This window comes from Takifugu rubripes, chromosome 8 (assembly GCF_901000725.2).
Source record: "Takifugu rubripes chromosome 8, fTakRub1.2, whole genome shotgun sequence".
NCBI classification, from domain to species: Eukaryota; Metazoa; Chordata; class Actinopteri; order Tetraodontiformes; family Tetraodontidae; genus Takifugu; species Takifugu rubripes.
The window spans coordinates 10,499,463-10,525,937 of NC_042292.1; the positions used below are offsets into that span (position 1 = coordinate 10,499,463).

At 48.2% G+C, this 26,475-nt stretch overlaps 1 protein-coding gene across 8 annotated transcripts; it reads right to left on the bottom strand.

The window, feature by feature from the left end:
* Window positions 1–344: 344 nt before the first annotated feature.
* LOC101073370 (calcium/calmodulin-dependent protein kinase type II delta 1 chain) lies at window positions 345–25,921 on the bottom strand. 8 transcript variants are annotated; one of them, XM_029839691.1, is made up of 20 exons: window positions 25,656–25,907; window positions 24,852–24,946; window positions 14,122–14,181; window positions 13,339–13,393; window positions 12,920–12,985; window positions 11,175–11,247; window positions 9,759–9,861; window positions 9,116–9,199; window positions 8,684–8,778; window positions 8,468–8,590; window positions 8,300–8,383; window positions 8,125–8,167; window positions 7,193–7,233; window positions 6,042–6,095; window positions 5,120–5,164; window positions 4,125–4,173; window positions 1,960–2,035; window positions 1,790–1,884; window positions 1,485–1,713; window positions 345–1,357 (listed from the first exon to the last, which is right to left on the bottom strand). In XM_029839691.1, the coding sequence occupies exons 1-20, from the start codon at window positions 25,715–25,717 to the stop codon at window positions 1,354–1,356; spliced, it is 1,536 nt and encodes a 511-aa protein (XP_029695551.1). In that variant the 5' UTR covers window positions 25,718–25,907; the 3' UTR covers window positions 345–1,353. The 8 variants fall into 8 exon arrangements, with proteins under 8 accessions (XP_029695551.1, XP_029695552.1, XP_029695550.1 ...); XM_029839692.1 differs by having other exon boundaries at window positions 1,475–1,713; window positions 7,193–7,230; window positions 25,656–25,906; XM_029839690.1 differs by having other exon boundaries at window positions 1,475–1,713; window positions 25,656–25,906.
* Window positions 25,922–26,475: the final 554 nt, after the last annotated feature.

Here is a 26,475-nt window from a genome sequence, read left to right on the forward strand (position 1 = left end):
ACTGTACAGACTAGTAAAATTTGTTTTTTGTTCAGCAGCTCCTCGTGTTGCCCTCAGCTCAGAGTTTGATCCGGTTTGAAGAATAAAAGAATCTGATCAAAGAGCATTTTGTTCCCATGGTGATAATAATATATACATGTTACAATATCTACGCGGGCATGTATGACTTATCAAGCGATCAACTGAAAAATGACTGAAATGCTAACAGCCTAGCAGCTGCGGCGCGCAACACAACAATAAAGCTGAACCTGGTCCAATGAAGTGATGTGGTTATTTCAGGATCTACGAGGGGGAGACCTGCCCGACCGGCCTCCTTATCAGTGACAGAAGACAAAACACATGTCTGGCGTTAATCACACTTTTATTTCTTAGATACTTGGCCATCATCTCGTCTATATATATATAAAACCTCTGACATTTCCAAAAGACTTTGTTTCTCTAAGAAACAAAAGCATAACGTGGAGCTTTGAGACAAACAGGCGTCATCAGTGAAAACTGATGTTTAAAGAGGAACAGATCACAGAAGTGTGATTTCTGCTCCACAGTTCCTGGGGAATTCAATGAGCCTTTAACATCAGAGTTCTGTTCACAGCAAACGGGCTTAAAAATCCTAAAAATGAACGGGGAGGGGGTGCAGCGGACAGGAAGGATCCCCCCTTAGTTTAAAAAGGGTGTTAGATCCAGTATATTAAAGTTATCTCTTATTTGCTTTTACCTTGTTATCGTCCTTATTCTTGTTATATTGTTTCTATTGTCAGGACGTGTTGGACGTCTGTAACTGAACACATCCCTCCGTCCTCCTTGCTGCGAGTAAAATTCAAAACTTGTCTTTGCCTCATTTGTTTCTCTCATGTTTTAGGTCGTTTGAACCTAACAAAGCCTGCAGTCAAAGAACTGTTTTCACTTTAAAATTACGAGCAAATATGCCTAAAGCCAGATAAAACACAGAAATGGGAACTTCAGCATCATCGAAACGTGGCCGAGCTTCACCAGACAGCAGGAGGGCGCTACGTGTACACAAAGCAGATATGTCAGATATAAATCCAGAAAGCCTTCTGGTATATAAGAGGCTGAGAAAAAACCATTGCTACACATGACTGAAGGGGTCACCACAACGTCTCTGTTGTCTGATGCGACTGAAACGCTACAAAAACGCACCAATGTGGCCCCCAGCAGAGGAACTCCCTTCAGACTTGCTCCCAGATGAGTTTTTCCTGAACATGGACAACAATCTTTTTTCCTGCTGCAACAATATGTAAACAACACACTGAGGGGGCGGGGCTTGAGCACTGGGGGCGGGGTCTGATGAATGTTTGGTACGCTGGAGAGTGTTTGGAGTCAGAGATCTTCCTCTTAACTGAAAACATATTAAAAAGAACACACTCTTCTTGTTTAGATCCACATCTATCTGTGAAATGATCATTAATGCTGATGTTGGTTAAATTAAAGGACCAATGAAATGGCAGAGCCCTACCTGCTCTTACTTTGTGGGGATGGTGGGCGAGCCGGAGCGGTGGAAATGAATATTCTGCCACTTGCTGTCGCGGCGGTGCCAGATGCGGGTCTCCTCTGACTGCACGGTCCGAGGCTTCCCATCCGAGTCGATGTACTGGGTCAGACGGACGTAGGCAATGCACGCCGCCTCGTCCCCGATCAGGTGCACGTGGGGGTTGAGCAGGATGGTGTGAACGGGCAGCTTGGTCCTGGACAGAGCTGGAGGAGAGAGGAAGCCGGTTATACTGGCAGCACAGAAACGCTTCTGCTTCTAACGCTCGTGCAAACATGCTACCATTCTCAAAGTAGAAACGGTGGAAGTCCGTTCCCTCCACCAAGTTGCCCATGGCCTCAGGCTCAAAGGATGTGAGTCCAGGGTCACAGATCTTCCTGAAGCAGTAGAGCAGCAGGGTTAGAATGGGGGCGGGGGGTACGGGATAGACCTGTCTGTAACATGTAACTCACGTGTAGGCCTCAAAATCACCATTGTTGATGGCCTCAATCAGCTGCTCGGTAACCTTAATGATCTCCTGCTTCCGAGCTGCAAAACAAGGGACAAAGAAGAAGGAATCAGGTGGTCCCACTGGATCTAAACATGAAGCGTCACAGTCGGGGTTAAGGCTGGAGCACGTGAGCACGGACCGACAGCACAACATCAGCACAGGCGACGACACAGAGAAGCGGGGGAGTCGGACTTCAACACGTGACAACATCAAAATTACCTTTCATGCTAAGGAGCAAAGCTAGGAAACATGAATGGAGAGAGTAAGTGCTGTTGTTATATACGCCCACCACTCACATTCACAGCCAATTCAGGGAGGGCAGTTTCATCACGGTACACTCAAAAACACGCTCCACACATTGACATAAATGGAATAGCGATAATATCAGCCCGGCAGGAGGGCCCGAAATAACCCGCTACACGGACAGTCAGTCTGAAGCGCTGTGATCTCAGGCGCACGGGACGGCGCTGGAGAGTGTTTTTACCGAGATCTGTTTTACCTTGGGCAGCGTCAGACTCACTCCTGTTGCAGGCTAATTGAACGCTGACCGTCTTCAGCCAGGGCTGGGCACTCACTTGGAATGCCATCAAAACTGCTAAAAGAGCTGCAGAGCAGTGAAACGTGTGCATGACCCTGCAGCTTCCAGCTCAAACTGCCGGACGAGACTCTGGACAAATGTGCAGCAGAGCAGCAGAATGCCAGCTCTGATTGGCTGCGAGGCTGCTGACTGGGCTGAAACTGGGTTCACCCAGTCGTGACCAGCTGTGGACTTTGCTCTGCAAACAAAACTCTGACTTGTATGTTGACAAAGCTACAGTAAAGAGCAGCTCAAACAGAACACAGAGGCCATCTCAGGACACAAGAACCCCGTCCATCCCCGCCCAGGAGCCGTGGAAGCTTCAGCATCCTCCTACTCCAGGACTGTGGAAGTTAAAGCTGGAGGAGGTCATGACCTCTGAATGACCTCCGATTCACCTTCGAACACATATCAATCTTGTCTCCATCTACAGTGGGGGAAGGGCGCTGGCTGCACGTTCCCAGAGCTCAGACTTACACTGGGAGTCAGCTGGGCCCAGACTGTGGGACGGCCCCCCCAGGCCAGGGCTGGACCCCTGCACAGGCCTGTGATGGGGGCTGCAGTGGCATGTGGATGGATGATGAGAAAAAAAGAGCAGAACTGAAGATGTGAAGATGAGGAGCAGGTAGACGGCCAGCAGTGACCTCAGCGTGTACTGGCAGCACTCCTCTGCACTGGGCCAAACACTGGGAGAGTACCAGCAGGAGGAGGAGGAGGAGGAGGAGGAGGAGCAGGAGGAAGAGGAGGAGGAGCAGGAGGAGGAGGAGCAGGAGAGGCAGGGGGAGGGAGGCCGGTCAGGGGTGCGCCGCAGGTGGAAGATCTGAGGGGTGAACGGGGGGGCTAAAGTGATGATGGGCAGATGTAAGCGAGGATGGACAGACAGACAGACAGACAGCAGGATGGCAGAAAAAAAGACAGATGGATGAGATGAAGAGATGAACCATTCTTTCAGGAGGTCATCTAATCTGACCTTTAATCTGGGGGCCATCTAAAGTATAAACACTACATTTGTCTGACCCCAAGAGCTGATGATGAATGGAGATGAGAGGAACAGAAAAACCCGAAAAGGCTGAGGGGAGTCCTGAAAGCCACAAGAACATCACAGCGTTCTCCTGTCAACACACCTGCTCCGCTTCAGGACGCGGCTGCAGCGAAGCTGATGCTACAAGTCCAAAAGCACAGCCAGGAAACAGCTAACAGCTGCTGATTAAAACAGTTCTGATTTCACAAAACAGGCCAGCAAAGTGCTAAAAGTGGACCACAGAGGCTTCAGGCCAAGCTAGGACATGTGGACGACCTGGCTCAGATTTACTACAGGGTTTTTCATTATAGTCACTGTTGTGTCATTTATTAACGTTGCTGCTTTTCTCAAAAATCTGTATAAAACATCTCATTTACATGGTAAATGAGAGGGGGAATGCAGAGGTTCTGAAAATATTACACACCCACCCACACACACTCCCACACACACACACACACACCCACACACACACACACACACTCCCACACACACACACACACACACACACACAGACACACACAAGTCCTACCTCTCACGTCCTCATCTTCAATGGTGGTGTTGGTGCTCTCGCTGGACTCCTACAAAACAAAAGCATCAGTGTGAGAGGAGGCCGGTGGTGGACGTTTGTGTGGTCAGGCCACCATCGCTGACCCTGGAACGGCTTCCAACCTCAGTCAGAAGATCCCAGAGATACTGAGAAGAGCAGAAAACTACTAGTTTTGAAGTCAAGCAGTTCAGACATGAACCATGGTTGACTGTCCTGCTCTTTATCACTCATTCAGACTGGCAGATATTCCTTTTTATTTCACATTGAGAAAACACAGACTTTTTCCCCCATTTACACTGATTATGAATGATGTGACCTTATACCCAGTTGTACAGTATTGGTTTAAATTAAGATGTTGACAAATCCTGGGAACAATATAAACAAGCACTCTCCTAATGTGTGGAGATATGGAACCAGGTAATGGCCAATCAGAGAGATCGGATTAATTTCAGTGAGGTTTTAATTGTTTGAAATGTTCTTTGTGATTTTTTTTACCATCCTCTGACTTTAGCATGCTAGTTCCTGCTGTTTCTGCAACGCTCTTCCTCCACTAAGGAAAACCAGCTCTTCTTCTCTGTCTGATTGGCCCATTAACATCCACAAACATGTGACTTATCTACACATCTACACAAAGCTAACCACGTCATGTGACTGCACGAAGCTCATCTGGTGGATTTTAGCAACAGGATGGCTGACATGATGGCGGTGACACGAACATCTTTCAGGGCGGCCACGCACACATGAATCCTTGCTTAGAAGGATTTGGAGATGAAGGCCTGGAGAAAAACATTTTTCTCCAATATCATTGACGGTCTCTGAATGCGACACTGATGTCACACAGGTTTACCCGCCCACAAAGTTCTTAATTCAGACGCCAAACACTGAGACCCATGCGACACTTGACACCAGCATGCAGCGTTTCAGCCTCAGCGGCCCCTGTTCATATCCACTCTACATCAGCTACAGCTTCTGTGTACCTTGGTTGCTTCAGCTGGGTTGTGGATAACTGTGGTTTGAGGCTCCTGATAGGAAGATCAACAGTGGGGAGAGAGGACAACAGAGCAGAACATCAATAAAGAAAGAACGGAAGAACAGACGCGGGGTCAGGGGGAAAGAGGAGAGAGCCGAGTCATCTGAGAGCAACCTTTAATCAGGGTCTGTTCCGTTACTTCGCTTCCCAGAACATCAAATACATCCACGTGACCAACATTTACCAACAATCACAAGAAAGGAATGTTTTTCCCAACATTTCTGTGTTTCCCTAAAAATATTAAGCCCTTGAATGACTAATATATGATGGGCATTCATTAATGGCATAAAAAGGCCTTTTAAACTGGATATTCAGTGGTCGGATCCTTGATGGCAGCAGATATTTTTCAATAAATCTTTGAAATTCTGTGGATTTGAAGGTGCTTCCTGCAGATTCAAGACCACAGACATGAGCTGAACATCAGCAGGCGAATGTGCCTTCAGCATGTGCCTGGAAACCTTTAGGAAACTGGTCTATCAGTACCAGCAGTTACCGTCCTGGACATGCGGGACAGGTGAGCATGTCCAGGTTTGACAGACACCCAGGGAATTCATGCAACCCCCCCAAAGCATGCTCTACCCCAGATGATGGTGGCTGCAGGCTGCACATGAAACAAAGCCGTTGTTCCTCATTCTTCATGTTTTAAAGCCTTAGAAGAGCTTCTCGGCTATAGTTTGAGCAGCTTTGTCACTGCTGCAACCAACAACAAATGGGAAACGTTTCAAAGCAACAAAGCAAACACGGAGCGCAACTCAAGAGTTTATGCTGCACTAAACTGGAGGCGTCAGGTAAAGGAGCAGCAAGCACAGGAGAGGGCAACATAGACTGAACAGACATGCAGGCAGCAAGGCAGGAGGTGGACCCTGTACCAGAGTGGGGGCAGAATCTTTGGTGCTGGTGACCACATTGGCCCTGTTGTTGATCTAGCGGACAGCCGGACAGACAGACAGGACAGAGCAGAAGTGATCAAACATTTCAAGCTGCTGTGGAGAGAAAAGTGGAGCGAGTGTTTGAAGAAGGGTGTCAGAGCCCCACAGTTAACCCCAAACACACACACACGGCACTTCCTTTGAGCCAGGCATGACCCAGAATCCTGCATCTTTAACCCGTCACCGCTAACTCAGCGCTGGGTCAGGTAGCCCTGCTTTCACCACTACACTTTACACCTCCACAACCCGGCAACAGCCAAATGTTCGCGTCACTCGGGTGAGGCTGGATCTGGCAAAGGTCAAACTTTGGTGGAAATGAGCAAAGCAGACTCACAGTTTAACCAACTGGTTTATCTTGAACAGGCAGCACACCTGTCCAGGCGAATGCACTTGAGGTGTGAGAACATTTGATCTAGCCATTTTAGAGGGGGAACTTTAGCAGATAGCTAACAGAAGAATACAAATAAGGCTAAAATCAAATGAGTGAAAACAAAACTAGAAAAGTTACAGATTTGAAAAGCTGTGGAAAACAAAAAGGATTCCCTCGATCTCTGCGATGAACCTGGCAACTGCACACAAACCTTAAAACCATGTCTTAACCATCAAACAGGCCTTTAAAGTTGTGAGGACCAGCCAAACTGTCCTCACGTCCCAACAATGTCCTCAGAATGTGGATTTGGGCATTCAAAATGTAGCACAAGATACAAGATCAAGGACACACACACACACACACCCACAAACTTCACTCACACACACGCACCAATTTCTCTTGCTCCGAGGAATCGAGATATGAGTGTTTGCTTCCATCAGTGACCCAGAACAGACCACCTCTCCAGCCATCCAAACTTTATTAGCAATAAACAGTAACTCCGCTGTAAATGTAGCGCTCTAGCTAGCTGGGGTATGCCAGAATGAGTGACAACACCAGCCCACATCTAACTGAGGTTCTAACAAATCAGAAACATCAAAACTCTGCGGATCGGAAACCAACTGCTGTGAAACCCCTGATGGTGAAGGACCAGAGAGACCAGCTGAGGACCAGTGAGACTGATGGACAGACAGAGGACAGCAACAGAGAAGGAGGGGCTTACTTTGACACCATCCGCTTTCTTGTTCAGCAGGCTCTTGGCTGCTGTTGAGGAAAAAGAACAAGAACATCAGCAGACAGAACGCGTCACTCACACACGAGACGTGAGGGACGACCTCAGAAGACTGGAGGATGCACAGAAGGGGGTCGATGTTTCCTCCAGCCACATTAGAACATGCAGGTAGAGTGGGAGAGAGAAGACGGGTGATTGTGTCGGGGGTGCGGGAGTGTGCGTGGCCGGAGCGATTAGTCGGAGTCCACAGGTCGATGAATTTAGTCAGGATGACACAACCTGAAAGCCATGTTGAACGACGCCAATATTGATCCGATATAGATTTGCAGCCAGTCTCCCCCACCCGATGGTGGACTTTGATCTGGTTTTAGACACCCGAAATCAAACCTTTTTCTCTTTATGCTGATTTTCGTGCACCTGTCTCTTTAAGATTTTGATTTTGAAAAACAGAATGAGTGTTTATAAAAGGAAAAGCCTCTCTTCTGAGAGGGTTCTCCTTTGCTGACACTAATCAATCGGATCTTTTTGATTCTGTCACTAGCTTATGGGGAAATGTAATTCCTCCACTGCTGCCCAGTCAGAGCAGACAACATGGTGATGTGAGAAGACACACGTCTATCAGGAACTGGTCAAATGGAGCTTTAAACCAGTTTTCTCCAACATGGCCACCAGTGTCAAGCAGATTAAACAACATGCAGCCGTTTGGGACTCACCTTTCACACAGTTCAACCAAAGTGAGGGAGAGAAAGAAGAGTAAACACACAGGGAAGGAGGAGATCAGAAGACTAGTTTAACTAGAGCTACAGCATCACTAAACCAGTTTAACTCAGAGCAAGGACATCAACGGGGATAACCAACGATCAAAAACAATGACTTCATCTATGAACTTCTATCTGCAGGGTTCCTCAATGGTTTAGTCCTACCTGAGAAGTTGCGAGTGGCCAGCATGGTAGTGAGAATAGCACCCTGGGAGAGGAGGGACAGATGTGTTACAACATGTGAGAGGTCCCATCAGAGTCAGAGATCTCCAGGTCAGGGGTCAGATGTCTCAGGGTCAGGGGTCAGGCATCACTGGGTCAGTGGTAACTGGTCACTCACCTTCAGCTTTCTTCTGGCATTGAACTTCTTCAGGCACTCCACAGTTTCCTGTCTGTGCATCATGGAGGCCACAGTGGAGCGTTGCTGCAAATACAGTCAGCAAATACAGTCAATACACACAGTGACAACACACGTGCGCGCGTCCGTGTGTGTGTGTGTGACACCTACGCATATCCAAGGGTGCTTCAAAGCGTCTGAGGCGGTCACTCTCTTGGCTGGGTTGATAGTTAGCATCTTGTTGATCAAGTCTTTGGCCTCTGGAGTGACCGTGTCCCACTCAGGAGATGGAAACTGTGACAGTGGACAATTTTACCGTTCACACACACGCATGAAGACATTTCGGTTTTACTCATTGGTCTTTGTCTGAATGAGATCAGCTCTCACGTCATAGGCGCCCGCTTTAATCTGCTGGTAGAGTCTGTGCTGGTCCTCATCCCAGAATGGAGGATATCCAACCAGGAGAATGTAGAGGATCACACCTGCAATACACACAAGGATGAAGATGAACACAGGCGCACACACCTCAGGGACCCAACAGTCACGGCCGCGTGTGTTAGCAGATTAGAACGTTTGTGTGGAGCTCTTTCTTCTGACATGGCAACTTCAAAAAGTAACAAAAAGTCTAAATTCTAAAGAGTATAATCCAGAAATGAAGCCATTATTTACCTTTAATACATCATTATCCTCTGTAATTAATATAGCGAGTGAACACACCAAACATCCCTCACATCAAAACCAGCTTATTTATTTAAACAAACTAAGAAAAAACTGCTTCTGGTGTGACAACAGCTGAAACGGCCTCAGGGGGGGTCTTACCGCAGGCCCACATGTCAACAGGCTTTCCATATGGGTCTTTCCTCAGCACCTCGGGAGACAGGTACCCTGGTGTCCCAGCAAACCCTAGACGGCAAGACGAAGACTTGTGAGGACACTTGTCAGAACCCTTGTGGCCTACGTGTCCTTTAAAAACCAGCAGACCCTCCAGAGTCATCAGAAGCTGCTGCTGGATCAAAACCAGAGAGTGAACCAGATACAGACGGAGGCTGAAGCTGTGGGAATAGAACAATTACTCCTCTGTTGCCATGGGAGCAGGGAGACCTAATGGGCTGAAATGTACTCAGTCCAAACTTAACAGCAGAGCCAGGAGCAGTGGCACACCTAGTTCCCCCAGATAGACCCAGAGGGTCCGGATGATTGGATGAGAAGTAGAAACATATTAGAAAATCTCTGGGGTCCCTTCTCTCGCACGGCTGCAGAAATGATGATATGCAGACAGAGAAATTTACACGTAGTTTATACATCAGTGTCTCCAGGGGCTTTACAGGACGAAGAGCCTGAATCCCCCATAGCAACAGTAACAGGAAGAAACCCTGAGCAGGACCTGGCTACTAATGCAACGATAGGCTTGAACATTCAATTCCATCAGGGAGGCAGCTGGATGCACGTGACGGGAACTCACCGAACCAGGCCTGCTGGTCTCCCTGCACTTCGATGGCCAGGCCAAAGTCCGCCAGTTTGACAGCGGCCCCCTTCAGCTTACTGGCCAAGAGCAGGTTCTCTGGCTAATAGTGAAGACAGAGGGGAAAAAGGCTTTTCAGATTCTCAAAGCCAAATTCAACAGCTGAGCAAAAGTCTGAAATGAGTCACTAGATCATCGGTGAGGTAAGAAAAAGAGTTACACTAGCGTAAAGTTTACTCATCCAGCAGCACAAACAGCAACGCCACACATAACTGCTGCATCCAAGCGGAGGCGAGCGTCTAGTGGAAGTAGGGTCCTGGACCCTGTTTGACGCTGGCCTGATCCCAAGCAGGTTCTGTCCAAGGCTACAGATGACCTTAGCATGGAGGGATGGGACCTCCCGGCAGGCAGCAGCCAACGCATGCATGCAAGTCCAGAGATGGCCTCATGTCATCAGAACAGGGGGCGGGGCTTCAAGAACGAGAGCCGATACTCTTGAATCTTTTTTTCCCCCGGTGTGGCACAAATAAAGGATAAAGGAAATCTGAACTCCTACAGCGGAGCACTGCAGTCAGAGTGTGAGACCAATAACAGGGCTGCTTTGAGTCTCATACACAGGAAAGGTGCTACGGTTGATTCAGTGAGGGTTACCGGAATTATCTGTCTCACCACAGCCCGGATCCCGCTGAAGGTCCAGGTACCTACATGACATCTGAATGATGTCAGGGTTCAGATGGGACCTCCCAGTTCTTTGGAACAGTAACTGCGTGTCCACGCTCAGCCTTAAAGTCCAGAGTTTCCAGACTGATCAGCGGTCTTTATCTTGACCGACACATGCGCAGGCGATGCTGCATGATCTGCAATGTTCACCTGCCCCTGCACGATTCGCTGAGGATGAACATGTTTGGATAAAAGAAGCCGCTGAAGTACAGATCGTTTGTGTTGCAAACCAGATCTTTACGACCGTTCGTCCCCCCCCCCCGCCCATGAGATGGCTAATGAGGCTTTCAGAGCAAACTGGACTTTCCTGGGCTGTGATTTTACTGCACAGCTCCCTTATTCACTTGTTTGTTGGTGGTATTTGCTTTGTCTTTGTGCTTCTCCAGCGATCCATGGCTGCTGCCTAGCAACAGCCAATCAAGAGGCCAGTGGGTGAAATCCAAGCCTGCTACTGCAGGGTGTGACCAAGACTGAGATACACCTGGCTCATTTGACTGAACACTCAGGGCTTCGCAGTGATCCCAGAGGGACGATAAGTATCTTTACGCAGCAAAACCAGAAAAATAAACCATAAATAATTTGTGGTTTGAGCTCTTAAACACACTTTTTATTCTGCATATAACTCAGTTCATCAAAACGGGAAAAGAATGAGGACAGAAAGTAAAACCAGCCTGGGATGATGAAAAGGTGACTCACCTTGAGGTCACGGTGGACCACGCCCATCTGGTGGCAGTGGAGCACAGCCTCGAGGATCTGCTGAATGCAATGACTGCATGCAAACAGCAGGGGGCACTGGGTTAGTCACAAGCTGCCACTTACTGTCTGCAGCCATGTGCTGGCTTTGAGGCTCAGGGAGCTTCCATGTCGCAAAGCGGACTCCACCCACGAGGCAACTCAGAGCAGACGTAAATAAGGGTGTCATTGTGAAACTGCCAATTTAGTCAGGGGTCACCAAAGGATGCAGTCTGTGACGGGCCCGGTTTACCGAAACAGCGCTGCGCTGATGTCAACCATGCACACAACACGGCCGACGCGCTGCCTGAGATTCAAAACACAAGTGGTGTTAGCTCCTGACTGGCTGCAAGCTGGCACCGAGGAGGAGCTGAGCGGCAGGCCCGGCCTGGTTCTGATGACCAGGCTGAAATGGTCCAGATTGGTTTTTTAATGCTGGTTTATGCTTTTGTTTTGGCACTATCGTGATACTGCGAGTTCCATGCAATTAATTGATTAAATCCAACTGAATCAAAGGTCAGAGGGTCGTACAGAAGCGATCCGAACGCTCCTGGAATAGTTGTGCTGCCTGTAAATTTCCAGAGGCACTGATCAATGGAAGAAATGAATTAATCACGCTTGATTGGAGTTTAAATCCGGATGTCAGGGTGCAGACGCTGTGCTCCTCCTCCTGCCTCAGCCCGGGTCAGCACATGATCCGGACAGATGTGGTAGAACATGCATGTTGTGTTCTGGCAGGTCTGGTCTAAACTAGACGAGCCACCAGCTACTCTTCAAGCATCTGCAGCACATCTTCTGCAGATGTGATGCAGATGATGTGCATGGAGAGTAGTGGCACTCTGCCAAAGGTTAATAAGTCAGCTGATCGGGGGGGGGTCAAGGCAAAAGAACAGGTGAGCAGGCTCATGTCTGTTTGGTCTTACTGTCATGACTGACCTTCAGGTCCCTGTGAACTATGCCATTTATGTGGCAGTGATTTACACTTTCTACAATCTGCTGTATGCAGTGACTGCAGAGGAGAGAGAGAGCAGCAGCAGACAGGGAGGAAGAGGAAGAGGAAGAGGAAGAGGAAGAGGAAGAGGTCAGGAAACAGGGAAGAGGAGCAGGAAGGCACAATCACCCACATACACGAAGCAACAGGACTCAAAGACATGGAGAAGGACATTTAATGGACGGGTCAACATTTGGGAAACAGAGGCCAGAAGGGCCTCAAAACCATTATTAAATAAGCTAATTGAGCAAAGGAACTGTATAAATATGAAAATCATGAAGATCAGCCTTTGATGATCAAGTTAGCTGCTGTGTTTGTCCACATAAAATAGACAGAAAACTTCTGCTGCTTAAAGTTCTACTTTATTTAGATTAAAGGAGAGTCACAGAGTGCTGAGTCAACCTGAAGAATCATCACAATCATTAAAAACAGGTTAAAAAACAATCCTACCAAAGGTCAAAAGGTCGCCTGTAGTAGCATTTTTGGTGTTTTGGGAGACACTAGCCAATTGTGGTTCTTTCAGACTGACATTTAACAAATCTGAGAAGTTAAATGTGGAAACAAGTGCAACCCAGGAAAGGCAGAGCCAGAACCAGAAGCAGGCTGCTGTGTTTAGAGGTCAAAGGCAGCTCTGGCCTGATGGGTGTCATAAAGGCCATGAAGGTGGTTGCAGTTTAGATGTTGCCCTGAACGTGTCACACTGATCCCTGACACTCACCTGGCATCGGCTTCGCTGTAATACTCCCTGGCAACGATATCTTCAAACAACTCTCCGCCCGTGACCCTGCCCGGATAAAACAGATGATCAGTGACTGGTCCCGGATCAGTGTGAACTGGCATATTCCACAGCAGTGATGGGCAACGTCACCATCTGCAGGAGCAACACTAGCGCCCTCTTATCTAAGATGTAATCTGAAGGATTGTTTTGTACTTTACAGCAGCTGGATTAAAGAACAGGGTCAGATATCAAAGGTCAGGTCACAGGAATTCTCTCTGTCTCCAGGAAAACTCATCATTATTGAGGCGGCTTCAATGACCACCTCTTTATCCCAACTGGGATCCCAACAGGTTCTGAGCCCTGCTGTGTGGTCTAAAGTCAGGGTTGGGTGTGTGACATCACGCACTCTGGGGACTTACAGGTCAAACACCAGGTAGTGGGAGCCCTCCTCTGAAATGCTGTCATGAAGGCGCACTGTGAGGAGAGAGCAGACAGAGCCGGGTCATTTATTGACTTCACTTCCTGTCGGCAGCTGAGGTGTGAAAGATCTGGAAACGGTCAACAAACAGGCAGCAACAGATGTGTGTCTTTCCAAACTGGGCCGACTTGCGTTGTCTCCCTTCTACATATTAATTTGTACTAATTTTAATACCAATTACCCGTTGGCACTTTTTTCATCCCTTAAACCTGCAGATCCTGTGAGGATCCCAGGAGCTAAAACTGAACTAATTTCAAACATCCACAGGAAGGAGACGTAAATAAAGAGCTATTATATCTATAAGGCTTCTGAAAGGTTCTAATCAACAGGCAAATAACAGGGGTTTAAAGATTGTTAAAAAATGAACAGCTGCCCTCCAGTCAATGGGAGCCCTGAACTCTGGTCAAACACAGTCAAACATGCCTTTTCTTTCTATTCCATCACAGATCTTCTCCCTGCTCGGCCTACATGTCGATGGTATAGATCTGACAGATGATCCGATGACCCTTCACCCATGCTGCTAACTATACTGCTAATGCGGCTGCTAATCAACTCAGGACATTTAGGAGGCAAAGACGCAGATTACAATCGAGCAACGCAAAGACGTTCCGACTTCAGACTTGATGAAGTGGAAAACACGAAAGCCTTTTAAAAAAAATAATAATCAAAAACCCAAATCATTATCTTCTTAATTTGAGACGAACGACAGCACACGATAAGTTACCGATGTTGTGATGCTTGAGCAGGCGGCAGATCCTGGCCTCGCGCTCCAGCTTCTGGTGATCTGTGGAGATAAAAGGACCTTAATGTCATTAAACATTAAACTCCACCTCCTCTGATATTACCTGTGGGGAGCTGACAAGCAATAAACATTAAAACTACAGAAAACTCCGAGGGAATATAAAAGATATGATTCCTGATGCTGATATTACTGACACAGACCTCCTGACGTCCATCACAGCTAATAACTGCTGAGGAACTCACTGCTCAGACTTCTGCTAGTTCATGTTCTACAGTTTTATATTCAAACCTTTCACATAATCACCAAAAATAAAGTGTTTTTCAACGACAAACATACATTTAGAAGCTGCCAAACCACACGTGTCAGGACTCATCTGCACCAGTTCCGTTCAGGACTCATCAGTGTTTCTGGTGCCAACTGGCTACAGCTAACCCAGTTCTTCATTCCTAACTACATCAGGCCAGAATTTAAATTCCCTGTCCAGCATCTGACGCTTATTTTTCTTCCTTTTTGAACCTGAACGTCACACAGCATGTTGTCCAATGATGTAGGACGATGAAACGACAAACTTGGAGTAAGTCGATAAGTTGATATTTTGATTGGTTGAAAACCTCATTCAATGCCGACTGTTCAGAAGAGCACACATCGATCAGCAAAAGCGGCAAAGACGACTTACGTGCAATTCTAGCTTTGCCAGTGTGGTGTGGACGTCCATTTGGGAAAAGATGATCGGCATGCTAGCATAGATACAAAACAGCGACAGACAAGAAACAGGTAACCCTTCTCTAAAGTTTTTCTAGCTACATCGCCTCAAGATGTCCAGATATTTGCTGCAGAGCTTCCTAAAGCCCATAATGCAGCCGAGCATCGGCAGTCAGCCGATGTTGTAGACTGTGGGATCATCTGGATGGAGACAATGTGGAGGCAGAGCTCCAAGTTTGGCTCAGTTTCGCCTTTTCTTACACAAGCATGTACCAGAACATCTAATGGCCAACTTGATTGAAATGCAATATTTTGCTTTTATTAATGAGTTTTATCAAATGGATATGTATTGGTTTTAAAGCAATACAGGTTTTTGAAGCCTGCGTTTTGTGTGTGTCCCCCACCGCAGTAGGAGAGCAGGCCCACGGGTAGCGGAAGCTTGGCCATGAAGACCTGGGAGGCGCTCTGCTCTCCTGAGTTGCTCCAGAGGGTGAATGTGGAGTTTGTTGAGGTCAAACTGAAGAACAGGATCCTGACCGGAACTTAAGTTAAGATCCAGGTGGGGTGCTGCATTTATAAGAGCATCTAAATTGGGCTACTACACTCGATCGCTGTGACTAATTTATACTTTCCGTCTGCAAAAATGTTTCCATGAGTCCGATTATGCGTGGAGACAAGCGGAGTGGCTGGGCCACCGCTGACCTTTTACAGGCCACAACAATCCATAAACCAGTTAGCCAACAAGGTAGCCGCCACAGCTAAATCAACAGCAGCAATCTGAATCAGCATTGTGGTGATCTCCCTTACAGAAATACGCTGATATGGTTCCTTAGGATCCTAACAGTTGCCACCACACGCAGAAGGCTGTTTGTAAAGGACTCAGTGGGACACTTCTGCTTCCAGGTCAGTGAAATATAAGTTTCAATAGAAGACCGCATAGAGCAGCTTGCCATGTGCTCTCGTAGATCGACTCCAAACCAAGTGATCTGGGGGTGGTAGGCCGGCGGCATTCAGACTTCTCTGGCCCAATTTAAGTGGAGCTCAAATTAAAGCAGGAATTTGGTTTTCTTTGGCGCACTGGAGGGTGTAGACGGGTCCCCAAAAGGCTGAATCACTCTGGAATATTTGACTATTCAGTTCAGTCACCAGTTTCATGGCATTTGGCCTCAGCGTCTTTTGTTGTTGACATACAAGTTCTTTATGCTTGACCTTCAACATCTATTTTTATATAAACATTTGTACATTTAAAGGCCAGAAATGTTCGAACTAGTTGCATTGCACCACCCAGGAATATCTTTTCTCTTCCCTTACATTATACATGGATCACATGCGATGAATTGAACATCTCAGACTCACTATCATGAACAAAACTGACTGTAGAGGGGAGGACACTAGAGTCGTATAAGCTGCAATTTTTCTTGCAATTTTCTAAATGCTGCAAAAGGTGCTCCTTTTTGGTGTTGTAGAAATGGTCACCCTATTCAGAACTCAACAGGTCTCCCCAAAAACCCACAGTGGGTTCCTGTTGAAAGCTTCCATCTGCCTCTTTATTCCCTGTGCGCTATAGAATCAGACTCCTGCTGCTACCTCTAATTTGTAACGGCTACAGTTGCTCAAAATGATCACTAGGGGGAGCTAAAGAGAGGAAGAGATGGTGGGCTGACGGATAAGTTGAAACGTAGCTTTAAGGATGATTTTCTGAAGGTGTGGACATCGTTAATCCTGTTTGGGCTCTACCTGAACGCTGCCACACCATTTCAAACCCCTGCTGGTCCCACAGATCTAATCCCGATCGGACCAGTGGGATGTGCTTCTGCAGGAGGGGTAATCCTGTGGATGTGCACCTGCGTCGCTTCTGTTGGACGGCACACTGCTAATCTGTGATATAACAGGATTTATCAGAGCTCCGCGGCCATCTCCGCCCTCAGCTGTAGCTGCTCATCTTCACCGCCAACCTGCAGCGTGACGCCGCTACGCCATCGAACGCATCCCCAGCTGATTGACACTTCCTGGACCATGAAACCAAAATGAACCTAGTGGGTTACAGCACCGCTCAATAGCCCTGGTCTCACTCCGCTATTTTCACTGCCGTCACAGCTGTGCACATCTGCTTCTCACCTGGCTCTGAACTACACAGCTGAGCATCCACTGAGTTTGGATTCTTTAATGTTGTTTAATCTTCAATCTTTAAAAAGCCCCAAACCCTCTGATAAGCTGAGAAACAGGTGCAGGAAAAGAAGAGTAAAGGGGCACAATAATTCATCCTCTGGGAATGAAACACACACAGCACAACACTCATCCACCATAATATTTAGTCATTTTGTCATTTTTATGCTTGAACCCAGAACTTTTGGTCTCATCTTGGGGCACGATGCTGTGTGTGCATCACATACGGGGATTAGCAACAATCTCCGAGGCCTGTTGCTGAACTAATATTTATGCTGCTCGTGTGCAGGCATGCAGGATGTATATGTGGAGCGGTACGTCGCTGCTGTGCACGGCCCACAGCACCATAACAGCCGGGGTCTCCTGATCCCAGCAGGAGGAGCAGCCCCCACGCAACCGATGTCTCCCTTAATGGTCAAGGTGTGACCAGTAATGGCACCATAATCTGTCAGATTACGTGGACACCAGAAAACACAGATTTGAATGGAATCCCCTCATCATTCAGGTCCAGATGGCCTGCGAGCGAGCCCGCTGTGGGCTCCTTAGTATCACAAACAGACAGATGTTCTGGTAAACAGAGGATGACATCCATCGTGGCAGAACATCCGCTTGTTAATCTATGGTACAGCCAGAAAATGGCAAAACTTCCTGTATTCTCAGCCACTCCGGCGGCTTATTAACACGCATGTGAAAAGGCCTGGTCCAGCTGTTCGGCAGCCAGAATCAAAGGCCAGATGTGCCCAGGTTCTGCTCCTTTCTAACAGAAGCTCCAGGAGCTCCGCAAACATCTTTTATTTTAGTTATTAGTCATTACATCCAAGAGTCGTCATAAACATGATAAATGTCTTTGTGAGATAACAGTTGGGTCCGTTGGGAGGTCACCAGGAACTCATTTGGTCCAAATGCCTGTTTATTAAAAGAGCTCAGAATGTCTTTTGGGCATTAACTGACCATCTCCTTGTCAGCTCACAGCTCCCGTGGCTCTGAGCTGGGAGCCCGATCTTCAGACTGGGCTGCGTTGCAGGTAAAAACCATGAGAAAGATCGCTGGAAAGTTTAGATGTGCGCTTTATTTATGCACATTTATCTAGTGTATGGCTTCCTGAAGCTTTTCAGGGGAACATACCACAGAAGAAGAGTGCCATCTGGACTCCTGTCAGCATTCAGCAGTATTTTTCCCTCCAACGAGACGTTTGGGAACGTCTCCAAACCCTCTAAACGCAGCCGTAAGGCTGAGTCACAGGCTGGAAAGATTCACTCCTCAACACAACAGTGAAGCTTTTTCTGCTCAAACTTGATCCTATAAATAATCTGCTACTCTGACCTGAGATCTTCATCCATTGCTAATGAGGCTAATTCGACTTCTGTTCCAACCCCACAAAAATGACATCGGAGCATCATCGGAGCTTCGGAAAGGTCACCTGCTGGTGCGTCCTGCTGTCCACGTTCAGGTTGGATCTTACTTCTTATACAAAGGCGAATGTGTAAAATCTTTTGATTGATTTATTTTTGCTCAAAACAGAAAAATATATGCTCTCTGCATCACAAACCTGTGTAAAGCATAACCAAATACCCGCTGGGTGGAGGTTACAGCAGAAAATGTGTCAAAACAGGTCACATTTCTGGCATGCGTGTTTACATCTGAACGAGTCTGGACCTGCATGGCTGACAGAGCGGGCGTGGCGCACATGCTAATGTTTTCCTTCAGACAACATATGAACGGCATGCTAGCGCCGTCGTACTCGCTGCTACAGTTTCTCCACGTTCCTCTCACCATCCAAACACTTAATCTCGTTTGTTTAAAGCTTCACACTCATGTCTAACTCCTCCCCGCGGGACCAGAGACAGAGATCGATGTCCCTCTCCACGTCTTTGATATCTGATGGCTATTGATTGCCCGTTCCTTGTCCCAGTTTACATGCAACAGAGCAAATCAAATAACTGGCGGGAACATGTCCTCCTCCTCAACACTAGGTGGCGATATGCATTTTCTCAGCAGGCTTATATGGCCCTTTTTCCATTTGACCTATTATGTCACATAAGAAATAACTGGAGTCGGGGGCAGAGCTGCACTGTGCTCGACGGGAGCCTCGATGATCCTGCCGCTTTCTTCATCTGCCATGTGATGGAGGCTTTACCTATTGAGCAAGGAAGACGCACGCTCTCCCTCGTGGCCATGACCGGTTTTCTTGGATGTTTTTGTTCCGGGGTCATACGCCAGCACGGGGGTTGTGGAGCGGCAAATCGACTTCCAGTTGTATTAATTGAGTGGTTTATTCAGATAGTCCCAGTAAAATCAGTGCTTTTCCCTAATACATTCAGAAGCACTTTAGTTGTCCCATTAAAGTCGGATTAAGGCACTAACTCAAGTGCCATGTAAACAGATTTTAAATCAACTTTGCTCACTCACAGGGAGTCGGATGTTTGCTACGTCTGACCTGCGAGGGTTCAGCTGCTGAAAGGTCCAATCAGGAACCGCGGGTTCGGAGGCCTTTGATCAAACGAAGCGCTGCAAAGTTGAATTCCCAAAGCTCCGTGCTCGGCTTTAGGCTGTAATTCCTGAGCACGCTCCGACGGCCAGGATGAGCCACGCTGTTGGCTGGCACCACGCTGCAGAGGTCAGAGGTCATATTGAACCGTCCACCAGGTTTAACCCCTCTGAGCTGCCTGTCACAGCCAATCGTCCCGAGTGTGTGGAAGGCTGTGGACATGTGACAGACGCACAGGAAGTGCCAAAACCTGCACCTTCTGCTCTGAACTCAGCAGTGGAAGTGGAAGGTGCACGTCCCTGGATCACAGCTAACCTGGACTGGTGAACATTCAGGGACAGGAGTGAAAACCAGAGAAGCTCTGACTGAAAGACTGTTTGACAGATGTACGGGTGGAAGAACATAAAAGCAGCACATAATCCTCCCTCTGTGTGTGTGCTTGTGCGTGTGTGTGTGTGGAGGGGGGCATCAACAGCACGAGACCAGGATTAAAAACCCTGGATTACACATCAAGTACACAAAAACAGGAATATTCCCCTGGATTTGTACCAAGTCCTGCTTTCATGCAACAGAGACGCGTAAGAGCGTTAGCTCGGTTAGCTCCTACGACTCGGCTGCTCTTAAAGCCTCGGCCTGAAACATCTGTGTGGACGTGACCTGAAGGTGTACAAGGATGTAAAGCTCTCACACCGGGTTTAGACTCGTCAGTACACGTCACAGGTGTCACAGAGTTCAAGCACCTCCACTTGGATGTGTGTGTGTGTGAGTGTGTGTGTCAGCAGTCCTCCTGACTCAAAAGCTCTTAAACGCATCCCGGCTTAAAGCGATCACATGTGAGTGATGCAGCAAGACAAGGATGAGGACGGGGGACATGGCGAAGGCGGCAGAGCAGGCGTTTCGGCCCGTTTGTCACCTCTGCAGCTGCAGCAGATGGTGTCACCTATCAGAGCGACCTGAGGCATGTGAGCCCTGCCTGCTTGTGCCTCTAACGTGACCACATTCTTCACACCGTCGCAGCTTTCATCATACCCCAGAGCAGCTCATCTGTCAGGCCTGGAGGTCTGGGTAAAGCTGCAGTGTCGGTGCTGATGGAGCCTCCCTTTCACTCATTACATACAGAAGAACCTGAAGACGCAGCGCTGAAAAGGTCAAAGGCCACCGTCGTCTGAATATAAAACTTCACGAGGAGGTGAAACTGGCGTCACCAGTTAAATACGAGGGTCGTGTCAGAGAGATTTTCCACTGATGGCGGCAGAGATTTGAAAAAATCTCTGACCTACATGCAGCAGCAACGTGGACGCCACCATCAGCTGTGGTCCAACCCCCCAGGAGCTCCAGGACGGCAACGCTACGCAGCACATCACGCCGCTCATCAATCACAATTTACATGAATTTGCACATCAAAGCAGGCAGCCTGAAGCTCCCAGGTGCGTTCACAACCCTGTTGCCACCCTGGAAACCAACTCTGTTTGCATTGGAAATTCGCACAATGATGGTGGAAGTAAATCGTAACGAGGAACAAAAGAAGGGCTGAAAAAGGCAGATATTTTCGTCTACAGCAGGGGTCGGCCACCCAAAATGTTGGAAGAGCCATATTGGACCTAAAACAACAAGAAACAAATCTGTCTGGAGCTGCAAAAAGTGAAAAGCCTTACATAGGGCTCATAATGAAGGCAACACATGCTGTTTATTAGCTGTATTAGCCTACTTTCCAAAAGACAAATACATAATGAGCATTGATGATTAAATGTTTGTTTTCCCTGCAGCGTATCCCGGGGAGAATGACGCTCCACGTGGCTCCACGATGGTGCTTGGAGTTTAACTTCCATTATAATGAGATGTTGAAATTAAATATTTACTATACACATTTATACAGCACTGGAAAACTTTAAGAATGTTTGTCACGTTTTTCCTCCAACAGAAATTATAATAAAACAATTTCCATTTTCCTATTTTTAAAAAGGCTCCAGGGAGCCACTAGGGCGGCGCTAAAGAGCCGGGTTGCCGACCCCTGGTCTACAGGAAGCACAGGAGGGCCGATGAGCGTTCAATAAAGGAGCAAACCTCAGGGGAAGCCTGACCTGAGCGTCCTCTCTCAGCGGTTTATTAAGGCTGCTGAAAGCACCAGTGGACCAGGTCTTCGCTAGAAAGGAGCTCGGTGTGGGCTTGACAGACAGAAGGTCTAATTAAAGCAGGAGAGTCCCCCCCCACCCCCCCCCCAAGTGGCTGGCCTACTTGACTAATGAGGGTATGAGAATCAAGCCCAGTGGGAATACTCCAGTTCATCCCAGTTTCAGAGATGCGAAGAAGCGCCACCTGAGTGAGTGACACCAAGCAACTGTAAACAGACCCCCCCCCCCCCCCCCACACACACACACACACACACACAGAATGCGCTCCTTTCATACGTGTGGAGCTTCCTCACAAATATCCCCATATCCGCCCATCTGCGCAGCAAAGCGCCGGCTGCTTAGCAGACTATCGTTTGACCAGACTATCAAAATACAGATGTTCAAACACGCCTGGCTTCTCGTCTATTTTAGTCAAAAGGGGCATTTCTACTTCGGGGGGATTTTACAAGGTTGGGGTCATCGGTGCGTGACTCCACTGCAGGAACCCCCACCAAACTACCAATTACAGGGACTTTTACCCTGGAAAAAGGTGCTTAAATCAGGCCCAAACAACACCTGGGTTTACTAATTTAGCATTAGCCTAGCAGCCCCTCATTATTATCATTATTATCACCATTATTATCATTATTATCATCATTATTATCATCATTATCATCATTATTATCATCATTATTATCATCATTATCATCATCATTATCATCATTATTATCATCATCATCATTATTATTATGTGTTACTGCCTCCCTTGTTTTTGTTATTTTTCATTTCGCCGTCTCGCCCGGGTGATTTCACAGTCAAAACCGTCACATAACGATTACAGTGAGGGGGGGGGGGGGGTTCTACCCCGCAGTAGAGATACGAGCATGGAGAAGGCCGGACGAGGGGAACGGTTCTACCACTGCGTTCTCTTTCTGAAGGGGGGGTCATCACACACCTCCGTGGGGCTGCACGCTTCAGCGGCCATGTTTAGATCCTCCCTGCAGCTACATGCCGCCAAAAGCCGGCCGGAAATGTTGACCGCTTTACCGTTTACACTTTTTTTTTTTTTACTCCTTTTCTTCAACTCGGAGACAAAGTGAGACAAATGAGAAGTTTCTCACACACACACACACACACACCCCCCCGCTGCTCTACACCAGAACGGTCTGATTTCTGGGTTTCACGCTCCCCTGCGTCGTGCTAATCAGATATTTTTAGCCTGCCACAAGCAGCTGTGCATGCATCACAAGGAGACGGAGGGTGTGTGTGTGTGTGTGTGTGTGTTTGAATCCTTTCAAACACAGACATGCTGCTGCTGCGCCACTGCGTGCTGGGGGGGCATTCTGGGGCCGCATCTCTGCTGAATTCCCCCCCCGGGGGCTCGGCTTCGCGCTCAAGTGCACAAAAAGGAGGAAAGTGAAGTGAAGAAACAAATATTGAGGGTCTGATTCCCGGAGTCGCGACAATAGCGCAACCGCGCGCGCCTCTCAGCAGCAGCGGCAGGAAACCAAGTTGGGTTCCAGTCTTTCAATGTCCCAACTCACCCCAGGCTGGGAGAATCCTGGGAAACAGGATCTGAGAAGAAAAGTACATCAGCAAACAATGATGGCAGCCAGTTACACAGCTGTCTCCCTCCTCTCCGCACCAGCAGGTAACCTTTGACTCCGGTATTGCGGCGAGGGTAAACATCCAGAAGGGGCGATTTGGTCCGGAAGACTGGAACCAGAGCTCCATGAGATGCAAATCAGTGAGGACGGACGGTTCTGGGGTCGCAGCTGCCGGAGTGAGAAGACGACGGCCAATTCAGGGAAACGTGGCTGCGGTCGCATGAGCTAACGAGTAATGAATGCAAAACACAACAGGCAGAACAGCCACAACGCCGCCCACAGACTGGAAATGGTCCTCCAGGACCTCATATGGGTTCCTGAGGTCTTATCTGCCGTCTCACGGCGGCTTCAGGGACAAACACGACGCGGGGACGGGGACATACGGACGTTCTCTCAGGCTTTGAGTCGTCACGGCTGCTCGTGGCCACAGGCTAATGTGGGTCAGGCAGGACCTCAGAGGGGTTGTATGTCAGTGGGACGCACCAACGTTTGATACGCACACCCACACACACACGCACATGCAGGAATCCGAGTCCAGCGGGAGGACTCAGGCACTGACCTGGACGCTAAATGATCCGTATTTTCTCTTACAGAAATAAAAAGTGAGGAGTGCAAACGAGAGCTGCTGGAGCGCTGATATTTGCGGCTAAATTAGCCCAAGCTGACAGCGTCATCAGCTCTGCACAATTAACTGCTCCAGAATCAGCGTCAACACCTATATATTATCCTGCCAGACTATATTTAGCGCTCCATCTTGTTTCCATGGGAATGAGGAGTTGACGGTGAGCAGCCGGGGCTGCGGAGGCTCCGGAACCGTCCCCACTCTGCTGCTCTGGGTGACCTCAGCTCATTCAAGATGAGGCTGCTGTGCTGATGTTCACAGACGTGTCCTTGTTCCAATAAAGCTTCTGAATGGAGGTCACTGTCATTTTAAATCCGCCCTCGGAGAAACTTCAGCTCTGTGTGACAAAGGTCCAAATACCAGCCTTCAAACCCCCCCCCCCCCCCCAACATTATAGTGTCGAGCGGAGATTCGGGGAAAAAGGGAAAAAAAAGTAGCTTCAGCTGGAGTTACAGCCCCACGTTGCAGACACAGAGGGAACGTGTGGAACCAGAACCGTGCAGAAACCACAGCCCTCACCACAGCGGCACTGGTGTCCAGATCAATTCTAAACTGGTGCCTCCCCCAGCACAGAAGCTGGGGCCACAGCGGTGGAGAGGTGAAGCCAGGAAAACACACATAAATGCTCTTTTTTTTTTCCCCCAATCAAGAACATTAATGAGAAACGCACATGTCATCATCGGAGATAGGGAGGAAACAGGAGCGCTCACTCGTTAGCGACTTCCAGCTGCTTTTATGAGACCACTGATGGACTCAGAACCATCAGAGAACGTCTGCTCGCTCCTCACCTCCAGCCAGTTTAGCCCCTCCACACGTAAAGACGGGAACACCTGAATCCTGACAGATCTAACGACTGCTAATCATCGTCGCCATTGATTGATCGATCTGCCTCTTCGTGTTTAAGGACGGCCAGAAGAACAGGGTTCTTCCCGCCTCTTAAAATCTTTGTGTCTGTGTGTAGGTGGGGGGGTGTAAAGGGGAAGTTAGCACAAACAATGAGACTGGCTCTTCCTGACCTCTGGCTGACAGCTTCTTGGTGTTGATGATCTTGGCGGCGTACTCCTGTCCTGTGGAGATCTTCATGCAGCGTCTCACCACAGAGAAGGCGCCCCTGCACGAGAGTTCACACACTTACAAGCAGCCGTGAACATCAACATGTGGCAAAAAAAAACCGGAGGAGGACGCCAGCGGCTCGGGTCAGAACCTTCCCTCCAGCTGACGGAAGTCTTTCCACTGAGCTGGCCGCCTGTTTTCGCTGCATTCCCGAGGAGCGGAGAGCAGCAGCAGCAGGAATTCTGTCAGTTCCTGCTCAGGTTTCTGGCCGTTATCTGTCAGATCGACTGATAAACCACAGAGGATTCTTCTGAAGCCAGAACTCCAGAGAACATGACTGATCACGCTTGATTTGACCTCCTTCACAGATTCCACACACACACACTCGGTCTGTTCTGACCTGCTCACCAAAGGTGGAAGGGAAATGATTTGAAATCTGATTAAGCTGTAATTATCAGACCTTTGATGTCTGACTCAAGTCTCCCCAACATTTCCTGGATCTGAAGAGACTCTTTTAATCAATAATCTTTACTGGACGCCGGAGGCGAGTCTTCTGGTTTTATCAGGAAATGAATTTCTGTAAACACTTCTGGAAACTTGAAGGCGTTTACAAAGCCCGGAATCCATCCTAAAGTTGCTTCAAACACCTGTCGGGCGCGCGCTTCAGGTAAATCGGAAGAATTTTGAGTGGACGCGCGTGAGACGCACCCACGCGCGCAGCCAGTGCAGGTAAATGACTCAAAGTAGGTCAAAACGAGGGGACTCACTTTCCCAACTCCTCGTACATCTGGTATTCATCCGTGAAGCGGGTGCAGGTGGTCGCGGCCATGTTCAGGTGAGCTCGGAGAACCGCGGTTTGTGGGAGCAACTTCGGCTGGAGTCTTTGTTAAAGGCTTCTGGGCGCGCTGGCAGCTCGGTACCGCTCCACCAGGTCCGGTTTACTGGTCCCAGTCACAGCTGGAGTTGGAGACGTCGCGACCTGCTGCCGCGTTGGTTTCTGTGAAGACTGGAGTCAGCGCCGCCGTCAGGTTGGACTCGTTAACACGCACCTCACATCCGGTCAGAGGACTTCAGAGTAAAATACAAAACGCGCGTTTGTATTTAAACAGGAAGTGTGTGTCGATGCATGGTTTGTAAAGGGAACATATATCACAAACACAAAAGAACAACATTTTTTTTTAAATTAAAGGTGGGGGGATGCAGAACTCAAAATAGAACGCAAAATAGTACTTTCACAAATGTATGATAGTTTTCCATATCACCTAATTGCTGTAATTTAAATTTACACCAAATGTTGCGCCTTTAATATATTAAAATACGTAAACATGCCATTTTCGATGTAAATTGTAATCCTGCGTAATTTGACCGCTTGTTTTCATCCAAGTGGGGGAGAATTACTCTCTACGAGCGCCATCTCCTGGCCACACTGTGAACCTGCACTGGTTCGTCTGCTCTGGGACCTGAACGTCACACGGGCTCTAAACGCACCATCCTGCTGGAGACTCCAGAATCCAGACTAGGCCAAAGCTGTGAGAGTCACATGAATATACTTTATTATTCAACGTGTATAAATGTTATTTTCACAGA

Bases quoted from the DNA above. Each gene is read 5' to 3' on its own strand.
- LOC101073370 (XM_029839691.1), bottom strand. From the start codon at position 25,717: ATGGCCGCGACCACCTGCACCCGCTTCACGGATGAATACCAGATGTAC. The intron at 8,779-9,115 runs GTAAGACCCCCC...TGTGTATTGCAG, and splicing joins TGTTGACATGTGGGCCTGCG to GTGTGATCCTCTACATTCTC. The intron at 1,885-1,959 runs GTGAGTTACATG...CTACTGCTTCAG, and splicing joins GGTGATTTTGAGGCCTACAC to GAAGATCTGTGACCCTGGAC.